This window comes from Hypanus sabinus, chromosome 2, assembly GCF_030144855.1.
Source record: "Hypanus sabinus isolate sHypSab1 chromosome 2, sHypSab1.hap1, whole genome shotgun sequence".
In the NCBI taxonomy this organism is placed as follows: domain Eukaryota; kingdom Metazoa; phylum Chordata; class Chondrichthyes; order Myliobatiformes; family Dasyatidae; genus Hypanus; species Hypanus sabinus.
Genome location: NC_082707.1, coordinates 30,755,408 through 30,766,868, shown reverse-complemented (window position 1 = coordinate 30,766,868; position 11,461 = coordinate 30,755,408). Strand labels below are relative to the sequence as shown.

Below are 11,461 nucleotides of genomic sequence, written 5' to 3'. Positions count from 1 at the left end.
CCACACCAATGTCTATACTTCAACATAACATTCCAACTCCTGTACTCAGTATTTTGATTTATGTAGGCCAACTGGCCAAAAGCTCTCCTTACAACTCTATGTACCTGTGACACCACTCCCAAGGAATTATAGATCTGTATTCTGACATGAAGAGATTTTGGTCATCAAGAAATATGGGGATAGGGCAATAAAGTGGATTTTTAAATATACAAAATCACATTGAATGGCATAATTGGATCAAGTTCTCTTTGTCCTGTTCCCATTTCTTGCTTTCCCACTGGCCATGTTAATTGTCAAGCAAATGCAGGTACCTCACCTTCTGCCCATACTATTATTCTTTACAATACAGGGCACACAGCTGTAAAAGAACACAGAGCAGCTTCTGAACTTCTGCTTGCCCATTCATGCAGCACAGGGACCAGCCAATGGATCTCAGCTGTAAGGTATCAGTCAATGCTCAGGCCCTAGCACATGTGGTTCAGAAACAGGTTATTCTTATATTTCCTCTTCCAGAGATGTCCACAATGATCTACGCTGACTGTGCAATATTCAGGGAATCCTGTATTTCAGGTGAATTCCCCATACATGTGCCATTAAATCAAAGCCCAATCTCAGCTAGAAAAGATCTCATGGCATAATTTCCAAGGTGGCCAGCATTAATCTTCTTTACCAATATTTATGCCTCTCTGGATACCAATCACCACACTGCAAATTTATACATTTTTATCCTCCCCCAAAATACACCAAGTATTTAGTCATCTGCCCTAACACCGCATAGAGTTTGGCCAAATTTTGTTTGATAACACTTTTGTGAAGCACTTTCACTAGAATAAGCATGTTTTCTAAGTATGTTGTGGTGAGCAAATATCTAGAAATTGCAATAACTATGCAGAATTTCTAAATTGATTGTGGTGTTTAAAATGAAGAATCATGTCAAAGTGCAAAAAATATTTTAATACCATTATCTTATAATACTACAGTATAGCTTCCACAACAGATTACAGCATATTTCCTGCTCACACTAAAAATATCTATTCCACAACTTTGTCAGTTAATTTGATAGATTACTATCCAATGCTACAATATTTTACATGCCTTCTCATTTAAACACAATCAAGAACAGGGATGTACAAAAATAATTACCAAGATACTTGCCAGATCTTTACAAACTGTCAATTAATATTGCATGTACAAGATATCAAATACTTTAATGGTGTAAGGCAGTTGTCACTTTCCCACAGAAATTCAAGAGAACCTATGACTGAGAATCCTAATTTACATTTTGCATATTGTGCATTTAAGAGTGTAATCACTTAACACAATGAAAGAGTAACCAAAGGTCAGTAAGCGAGTGTTTATTTCAAATTTGTATCACTTCCTTCACCACTATCTTAACGCAATTCCACTACAACATTTAGCTCCCCTTCTAAAATCCCATTTACTTTTGAAGGGTCTGGGTTATATTACTACCAATCACTGAATCACATTAGGTTTTACATTATACACTCATGAGCTTGTGTATCAAAAGAATTAATTTGCTCTGAGCTGCAGAGCAAAGTGATTACATTTGGGAATAAATTTGATCTACCAAGTTCAAATCAAATTTGTCAGCTCATTCAGCCATTATCTACAAGATAAAATTCCAGCTGAATATTATAGTCGCTAACAACTATACAAGCTTTAAAACTCTGTAATTTTGGGAGAAGGGTTATATTTTTTTAAAACAGTAAATTTGTAGCACAAAACACATGGCATGTAAAAGAAACTCCAGTCCTTCTGTTAACTATTGCAAGAATTACTTTGTATTAGATCTTCAATATGAGTAAGTTGACACGTTTTAAAATTGTAAAGTTTAATACATTTACAGATCCCATCAATATCATTTAAATAAAATCACTGTGCATAGTCTGTGCTTAAACTGTAAATGCTATACTGGTTTTGAATTCAAATTAAGTGTTTTGATGTAGTTTTTTTCTCTTCACATTAAATGGTGTCCATGCCAAGACCATTTTCTGTTGCCAGTGCTCATCACAAGATTGTCAATTTGTCTAATAACGTAATTTTCTGTTGTTATACTTCTGTCTTCTGCCTGATTGGGTAAATTATGATTCACTTTAGAAGGGTACTCTTACTTATGGAGCTGAACAAACTCTTCGTAAAATCTTGCACAGCTTTAGAGAATAGGAAGTTGTCAGTCAGACTGATCTGAAGTACATAGTATTTTAAAATGAGTTAATGGATTTTGTCCCATATTTTGTTAAAGAATGTACTTCCTTTGTCTGATATGGCACAGTACATGCATGATACAGTTCAGCTCAATTAAGTACACAATTGCATGTGCATGTGACACCTAAGTCTTAAGAATAGGTCACTTTTCCACATAAATGTAAAGAATTCAAAGCCAAGTTGAGCACTTCACACATGTAACAGCATAATCACACTGAATACAATGAATCAGTTACCATAGTCTCTACTGAGCTGGTAAAGCTTATTTCAAAAGTGATATAATTTACTCCATCACTGACACAATCTTCATCACTGTACAACAAACTCAACCAAGATAGAGATAAGAGGAAGAGAGCAACATTTCACGCAGACCACTTTAGAACAGTGGTACAAGTTTGTCATGTAGTCTGTGAACTAAATCCCATCAAGATTAATGGGATTAATGGATGTCAGCAAATCATCAGAAAATTAGCCAAAATGTTCTGATGGACCTCTTGAAGCCACTAGAAGCAGATATTATTTCCGTATCATCTTCAAAGTATGCATTTTACCATTGTGTCCACACAGCTAAGCTATGTTCTGACCAGCTGAATGCAGGCCACTTAACTTCAATTCGTTACATAGACCAGACCAAATCCAAATGACTTTCCTCCACTAGAAATGATGCTTCTTTAATTTATTTTTAAAAAACAGAAAAATAATAAGGTTCACATTGCACAATTGTTTTTCAGCAGTAAACTTATGAAGTGGGTATGGAAAGTTAAAACAGAACAAGAAAAAGTTAGAGGTGCACTGGACAAGTATCATTCAAGAATATACTCTACCCCTATTCTCAAAAAAGCAGGGCACAGATCACAAGCCACAAAGTTGAACTGTGGCAAAGGAACTTTACACTTAATGGTACAAGTGTTGGTTAGAGGTAAAGGACATGTTTCTGCATCAGCAGAAACATTATTCCTAAGGAGCGTAAAAAAAATAAGGACAGTATCATTACAAAATAAAATATTAATGTTGGATCTGAAAAATTAGTTTTATGTAGTAAGACAATATAAGTTCTGTTATCACTCCTGGGATAATTAAATATTACCGAGATGTAATATTGTTACATAATTATACAAATTTGTTCAAAGCACTCCTTACCCCCAGTGTCTATTTCTGGTCGACTGAGAACAACACAACCAAAATTACTCCATGATTGATTTGCGGTTCACTTCTTTCATTTAACTGTATATTTGCTAACACTCATTCCTTTCTCATCAATGCAATGCCCACAAAGCTGCAGGAGTCCTGTTTCCCAAATCCAGACCAATGGAAAAGTAAAAACTTGTAAATTACTTAAAGTCATGCCATGATTTTACAGGAAGGTGAGCCCAGAATCTCTTTTCAGTTGTGCATACTTGTATATCACAATATTGTCAAGTTATTATTAAAGTGAGGAAAGCCAAGAGCAAATTAGGACCGACTGAAAAATCATTGCACCATTAGCCAATACGGACCACATTCACAGAACAAATCAACAGAACCACTGTAAGCTTCTTCAGATTGGTTCCGCTTGTGGTGCTTCTCAGAGTTGTTAAATTAAGCTGGTGTTCTGTCTACAGCTATAACAGGCAAGTTGTACGTGATTTTTGAGTCTAGCAATTTACTGAAGAACAACTTACAAGTAGCAAAGGATTCTGGTTATTTTTAAAAACAGCTAATTTTTTAGAATTCAGTTATTTGCAGGTGGTAAGGAAACAGATTAAAATGCTTATTTTTGGCATGAACCTGAGCCAGATTAATGAATCAACACTGTTACCACTCAATCATGATAAAAGAGCATAATTTAAAGCAAAAAGCTCTTACTGAAATATTATATGCATTTGATGATACTTAAGTGAGTTCGAGGAGAAACTTGAGAAAATAAAACAAATGAAAATGACATCTAGATCACCAAATGCACCCATAGCAGAAAATCTACTCTCTCGCTGCTTCTACTTCCCAGACGCAAGAACAAGAACTCCATATGTAGCCACATTTCACGATGTTAAAATGTTCACATTTTATGTCCTGGGATTTGGAATGATTTCTTGTTTTGTTCTCAACCTTCAGACATGACGCCACAATCACCAAAATTTGAACACAATTTAAAATGCTATACATCTTTAAATTAAGTCACCCACGAAGCTGACTGCATAAGCTCATTTAGTGCACATGGTAAAACACTGGACAAAATTCATAGGAGTTAGAAGGACTTGTGATAAATTACATGGTATTCTTCCAAGGTAATACTCTCCCAAATAGAAACAAAAGGCTAATTGTGTTTCCAACTTTTGCTTTAACTTCTACATTTATAGTCAAGATTGCAAGTTTAAAAGATGCTTAATCATAAACCTGATAGCATAGTTGCTCATTGTTCTGTTTGTGTTTAGCAAGATGCCACATGAGCTCACTGTTGCTTGTAAATCTCAACATGCACATCTCACATTTGTACGGTAAAGCTGCAGTGTGGCCCACATCGATGTGTGCTTGAAGGTTTGCAATTTGCTCCGTAGAGTAATCGCAGTACTGGCACAAATAAATCTCCTGAGACGAGTGCAAGTTCAAGTGTTTGTCATATTCTGCCGTGTTGCAAAACCCCTTTCCGCAATCGTCGCACACGAATGGAAAGAATCGGGCATGTTCGATAGCTACATGCCTGTTGACGTTGGCGAACAGCCGGCTCCTGTAGCCACAGGACTGACATATAAAGAAATTTCGGTCCCGGTCAAAGCTCACTTTACTCAGAAAGCCAGCTGCTCCATGAAGTCCATCTTCAGAGGTGTCATTCATCTCCATGAGGCTGTATGCATGTTCAGCAAGGACATGGCCATGCAGCTCAGTAGCATCATCCGTACCGTACTCACAGAACTGGCAGAGGTACTCCTCATCGCCGTCGTGTTGCTGCAGGTGAAGATGGAGGTCACTGGTGCTGCAGAAGTGAATGTTGCACTGCTCACACCAGTACAAATACTCACCGATATGGGCATCTGCCACGTGTAACTCAAGCTCCTTGGGGTTTTCAGCACTGTGGCTGCATAGCTGACAAGCACTCGGCTCTTCCGTCTCGTGGGCCTGCAAGTGCTTGTGGAGCAGGCTGTACGTTAGGAATTCACGCTTGCAGACTGGGCAGATGTTAGACAGAGTGTCGGTGTGCCTGAGAATAACATGTTGCTTCAGCTCGAGCGGGTACTTGCTGTTGAAGTCGCAGTGCTCACAGCTGTAGAGTCCATCGCAGGATGGTTTTCGCAGAGGCCACTTGTGCTGGTAAAGTATTCCCATGCAAGGAGATTTGTCCCGTCTGTCAGAACCATCACTAACTGAACTCTCTGTGGTATCATCTTGGTGTTTATTGGAGAGAGAAATGCTCTGTTCAGAGTGGTAGGTGTTAAATTTTCCATCTTGGTCATTAAAAAGGCTCCAGTTTTCAATCCCACACTGCCTCTTGTTAGTTCCTTTCAAAACAGCGTTTACTGGCCTCACTGTCATGTACAGGTCTGAAAAGCAAACAGGAAACATTTTGATGTACTTAAAGACCTTATTTTGGAAATTAGTTCATTGCCCACCCCCCCAAACTTACAAGGACAAGATTTAAGTATTCCCCACCCATGTTGCGATCATGGTGGAAAAGAAGATGATGTTTTAAGAAGTGAAAACTGCATGGCTTTTTAGAACAGTAGAGTTTCGAGAGCTGTACACAATGTTTTGTTTACTGCGCACACACACTGAAAATCAAGCATCTTTTACTCCAATCCTACTTTAATCCCTTTTTTATTTTATGCATTTCCCTCAAACTCTTACCACTAATCTACACACTGGGAGAAATTTACAGTCACTGATTAACCTACATGTCTTTGGCATGTGGAGTGACAGGAGAATTAGTACATGGTCACAGGCAGAGAACGTGCAAACTCCACACATCGACAAGATCGGGACTGAACCCAGAACATTGGCACTGTGAGGCAATGTAATACTACTGGCTATGTAATTGTGCCATTCTTCTAAAACAGGTTGCCATTCTGCAATAAACCTGGGCAGTACTCTGAAAGCCAAGCCCCGGTTGTCTCAAATCACACACAGTCACCACGATCCAAAGAACAGCCGACATTAGAAATCTAACCCAGCATGGTTCATTGCTACAAAGCAAGGACTGAGTGAGAAAGTTACCGGAAGGGGAGAAAGCAAATGTCTCTAAGGTTTCACTAGCTCAAGTGGCATGTTGTCATGACAACTCCCTTTCCCTCAAAGTTGACAAAACTAAAGAGCAGGTCAATGACCTCAGGAAGTGGGTCAGTGGACTTGCTCCTATGTACATGAAGCTGAGAGGGTTGAGAGCTTCATGTTGCTATGAGTGAACACTACCAACAGATCGCCCTGGTCCAATCACACAGCCAAGAAATCTCAGCAGTGCCTCTACTTTGTCAGGAGGCTCACGACATTTGGCATGTCCCCACTGACCCTGACTATCAATGCACTGTAGAATATACCCCATCCGGATGCATCACGGCTTGGTACGGTAACTGCTCCACCCATGATCACAAGAAACTGCAGAGAATCGTGCCAAGCTGTGTCTACACCATGGAAACCTAGCTGCCCTCCATGGACGCTGCCTTAACTTGTTGCTGTCTCAGTAAAGCCACCAGTATAACCAAAGATCCCACCTACCCCTGACAATCTCTCTTCTTCTCCCTAGCAGGAAGAGGTTGCAAAAGCCTAAATACAAGCAACACCTGATTCAAGGACTGCTTGTATAAGACCACTGAATAATTCCCTAGTGCAATAAACTGGACCCCTGACCTCAGAATCTACTTCATTATCCCCTTACACCTTATTATCTCCCTGCACTGCACTTCCTCAGTACTGTAACACTCCACACTGTTATAAGGAATTGATCTTTATGGACAGTATGCAAGAGAAGTTTTCCACTGCACCTTGCTTCATGTGACAATAATAAACCAATTTAATGTGAACTTTTTTCTGTTTCGAAGGATGCATCTTTTCCAGAGCTGTTGTCAGTCATTAAGAAACATCTAGTTTTTGTTTCCCTTCTGCAACCATAAATGTACAATTCAGAATAGCAATGAGGGAGTGCAAAATTGCACCTCCTGGAAAAACAATGCTCACAAGTACAAAATGTTCTTCATTAACAATTTTATCCTACCTTGTGAATCATTTGAATGTGTACAGTATTCAGGACTGCTTTCTCGTTCATCTTCAACTGTAGAGTCTAACCCTGAAAGAGAAACGACGCTTATTTTGGGAACTAATCCAGTTAAAGGTAGATTGCCTACTAAAAATTTCCTGGAAAAATACACATGCAAAGTCATTATTCTAGTGCACATTCCACTTAGAAATCTGAAGGGTGTCTTTAAGCTATTAAAAGCTTTACTGAAATGCTCCTCTTCTGTTGCATTTCAGAAGACATGTTTTTTTTGTCACTGAGAAAATTAAGCACAGATGCATCTAAGTAATTAGAAAAAAATGGGATTATGTTTAGATAAGGCCCTACATTCAGGCTTTGGTAGAGATATGTCTCTACCAATGGAGGTGTAAGGCCCTCCTTCCCTCTGCTAGCCTGCAGGTCACCCTCGGGCAAGGTGTAGCACCTGCTTAGCTCCCACAACTCCACCCCCGGATCAGGGTCCCGTGAAGCCACGGGAGCAGGTGGTAGACAGTCATATGAGCAGCTGGTGCATATCACAAGTCCTGGTTATGCGAACACTGGCACCAGGCAGACAATCTCTGAAGAGTATTGTTAATAGCTGGGGTCACCTGCCTTGTAAAGACACTGCCCACCTGGAAGGCAATGGCAAACCATGTCTGTAGAAAAAATTTGCCAAGAACAAGCACGGCCAAAAGACCATGATTGCCTACACCATATGACATGGTATATAATGATGATAAAGGCCCTAAATGACATTCTCTGCCTATTTCACAATAGTATAAATGCCACAGCGATTTCAGAATTGCAGGGAACATAATGATCATTTTACACTCAACAGTACTTCACCACATGTGGGAATACTGTGTGCACTTCTGCTTGCCCCCTTGTAGGAAGGAGGTGGACACTGTGGTAATAGTGTAGAATAAGTTTACCAGGTTAACACTTGGTTAAGAGGGAATGAGCAACAAGGACAAACTTGGGTTATTCTCCTGGAGGCTGAGGGGCGACCTGATAGTTTCTTTTTTAAATTATGAGGTTAATTTCCAGAAATCTTTGGTGAGGTACAGTCAGAATCTCCTCCTTAAGATAGAAATGTCAACCACCAGAGACCAGGAAGGAAGAGTAGGTGATGCAAGTGGCAATTTTATTATACAGAGAGTGATGGGGCAGTATTTGAATCAGACAGTTTCTGGAGTTTTAGAAGCTTTTTGATGGACACAAGAATATGAAGGGAATAAAGGTACATTTAGTTTAATCAGCATCAAGACTGGCCCAGCATCGTGGGTAGAATGGGCTGTCCAGTGCTATAGTGTTCACACTGTAATCACGACTGAACAGTTTATAGACGCACATTATTTTTGTGCTAGACTCCACGAACTGCAGTCTACTGGAGGAACTTAGCAGGTCAAACTATATCTGTGGGAGACACTGCTAGAGTGAGTTCCTCAAGAAGGTATTTTAAAAATTCTAGCTAGGACAACGGAGATGACAAAATGCCTTTCTATGACACTTTAACACAGGATGAGAATATATGTGGGACTTTGGTTTAGTCATTTCATCTCACCTTTGACATCTCCACTTCAGGGTACTATTTGCCATCTCCCACCCTCACTCACCTCTAAAGAACCAGTCTCCACCGTCAAGCCCGGCCTAGACACAAACCCTAAACACTAACTCATGACTCCTAACTTATGAGATGGACTTTTGAGCTCACAACCGATCTTGAAATGATCTTGCACCTTATCGTTTACCTGCACTGCACTTTCTCTGTAGCTGTTGCATTTTATTCTGCATTGTTATTGTTTTACCCAATGATCTCATTTGTATTAACAATATGCGAGTTAAAATTACCGCAGAATCTCGGAACAATAATAAAGCAATTCCAATTTCCCTTACTTACCAGCCCAAGTCCATGCAACGCCATTCCCCCGGTCCCTTATGCCCTATCCCTGGGATTAATTTACCCTCTATTTGTATTTCTGAGCCTCTTCATCCACCCCTGCAGCTTATACCTGAGTAACGCGAGGGATTTAAACTCTTCCTTCTCTTCCTCTTGCCACTTTCGCTCATCCTGCCCCCTGCGGGACGCGCAGCCCGGGCTTGCTCCGCTCCTCACAAGGGCCTTGCGGCCTCGAGGCTCGGCTCAGCCCGGCCCGCCCCGACCCAGCCCGCTCTCCGGAGCGCGTCCACTGCAACTACGCACTCCTCATGCAAGAAAGGCCCCGGGCTGAAACCTCTTCGCTCAATGGAAGTCGCAGGCAGGCGATCTCCCCACTCAGCCCGGGCCCCGAACCGCTGCCTCTTCGCTGCGCTCCACTTTTCGGTTACAAATGGAGATAGTCCCTAACACTATGACGTCAGCCCCGTTTCCGCCCAGTGCAGCCACAAAGGGAGCGTCTGTATTTGCCACTTTCGGGCAGCGGTGAAGATCCTCCATCTCAGTGCAATACACGGATCTTTCTTTTAGCGCAATGGATCCCCTTAGCAGCAATCATTGACCGAAAACTTACCCTTGTGCTCTCTCTGCAAAGAGAATACACAAGTTAACTTTACCTCTGAGTGCTTGCCTTTATTGATTTGATATGTAGTTGTACAGACAAAACATTCAGGGTTCTCACTACTGTCAGTCGTGCGACTCAGGAATACCATCGCACACAGATTTTGGAAGTATTTTAACAATTCTGTTTTACCAGTTAGCCCTGAGCCGAACCCGTGAGCCTGGAAAACCGGTGGACCACCGGATGAGGCACCTGTTCGGCATGGGTGACCCTCCTAAGAGCCAAAGCATAAAGCCCTGACTTCAGCCAACATAGCTGTCCAGGCCATTGAGGCTTGTAAGCCTCCAAACCCTACGGCAAGGTTGTGGTCTTCTTGGAGTTGTATTTTCCACTTCAGGGCAGAAAAAAGTGATCCTCTGTCTGGTATTATCATCTGCCACCTACATGCGATTTTCAATGTTGGCTGCAAAGATTTATTCATAAAACTAAGGTTACATTTTGGGACGCCTCTCTTCACCTTCACTCTCACCATGGAGTTGAGAACGACTCAGGACGTGATTTTTTTTAATGTGGGGCGGGCATTGCTGCTACCTGACTTGCGAGAACAAGGTCTAACAGCGAGAAGATTTGAGATTCTGTTGCCCAGACTTAGTACCCGCACATACAAGCTGATGTTTCTGAAACACGATCCGAACGTGCTGGAAATAGTCATCAAATTAGTGCAGTAATTCCCACACGGGGAAATAGAAGTCATCAGGGGTGTTTCAAGGTTCTTGGGGGGATAGTAAGCGGCCCCCTAACTTGAGGCACTCGTCCTGACCGACTGTTAGTGCAGGCTTTTCAAAAACAAAGGATGAGACTGATGCACCATCAATAACTCTCTGCGATAAGAGGCGAGATATAGGTGTTTATTGACTGGAAGAAAGAACAAGCAGGAATTGACCACCATGCTACATCCTGGCGACTGAGGGCAGGGCTCAGGCCCCAATCGCCTTTATACCGGGGTCAGTGGGAGGAGCCACAGGAGCAGTCAGCGGGGGGGGGGGGGGGGCGTGTCCAGAGAGGTATATGTAGTTCACCACATTGGTACTGGAACACAGGAAGAATCCTAGCTTTGCAGGCTATGAGCACTCGCCATCACAATGGGTCTGATACTCAGCAACCTCATCCTACCTTACCAGCCAAACATACTTTATTGGGGATGCACAAATTAGCAACCAGGGTGCCCAACAATTCCCCTTGACTCGCAGCACGGAACGAGCTCAAGGAATTTAAGTCAGGTGCACCCTCTCAACCTTCTCTACAGAAGGCCGGCCGCACAATGATAGACAATAGACAATAGGTGCAGAAGTAGACCATTCGGCCCCTCGAGTCTGCACCGCCATTCTGAGATCATGGCTGATCATTCACTATCAATACCCAGTCCCTGCCTTGTCCCCATATCCCTTGATTCCCCTATCCATCAGATATCTATCTAGCTCCTTCTTGAAAGCATCCAGAGAATTGGCCTCCACCGTCTTCTGAGGCAGTGCATTCCACACCTCCACAACTCTCT

The 11,461-nt window shown here is 41.7% G+C and overlaps 1 protein-coding gene across 1 annotated transcript; it reads right to left on the bottom strand.

The window, feature by feature from the left end:
• Positions 1-933: 933 nt before the first annotated feature.
• On the bottom strand, positions 934-9,779 carry LOC132407614 (zinc finger protein 639-like). Its single transcript, XM_059994389.1, has 3 exons — positions 9,421-9,779; positions 7,406-7,477; positions 934-5,741 (listed from the first exon to the last, which is right to left on the bottom strand). Exons 1-3 carry the CDS (start codon positions 9,476-9,478, stop codon positions 4,588-4,590), a joined length of 1,284 nt encoding a protein of 427 aa, XP_059850372.1. The 5' UTR covers positions 9,479-9,779; the 3' UTR covers positions 934-4,587.
• Between the last annotated feature and the right edge of the window lie 1,682 nt (positions 9,780-11,461).

What these genes read in the sequence shown, in the direction of transcription:
- LOC132407614 (XM_059994389.1), bottom strand. Translation starts at nt 9,478, where the DNA reads ATGAGCGAAAGTGGCAAGAGGAAGAGAAGGAAGAGTTTAAATCCCTCG. An exon ending in AAATCCCTCGCGTTACTCAG is followed by an intron (nt 7,478 to 9,420) that starts GTATAAGCTGCA and finishes TTTCTCTTTCAG; the next exon opens with GGTTAGACTCTACAGTTGAA. An exon ending in ACATTCAAATGATTCACAAG is followed by an intron (nt 5,742 to 7,405) that starts GTAGGATAAAAT and finishes TTTGCTTTTCAG; the next exon opens with ACCTGTACATGACAGTGAGG.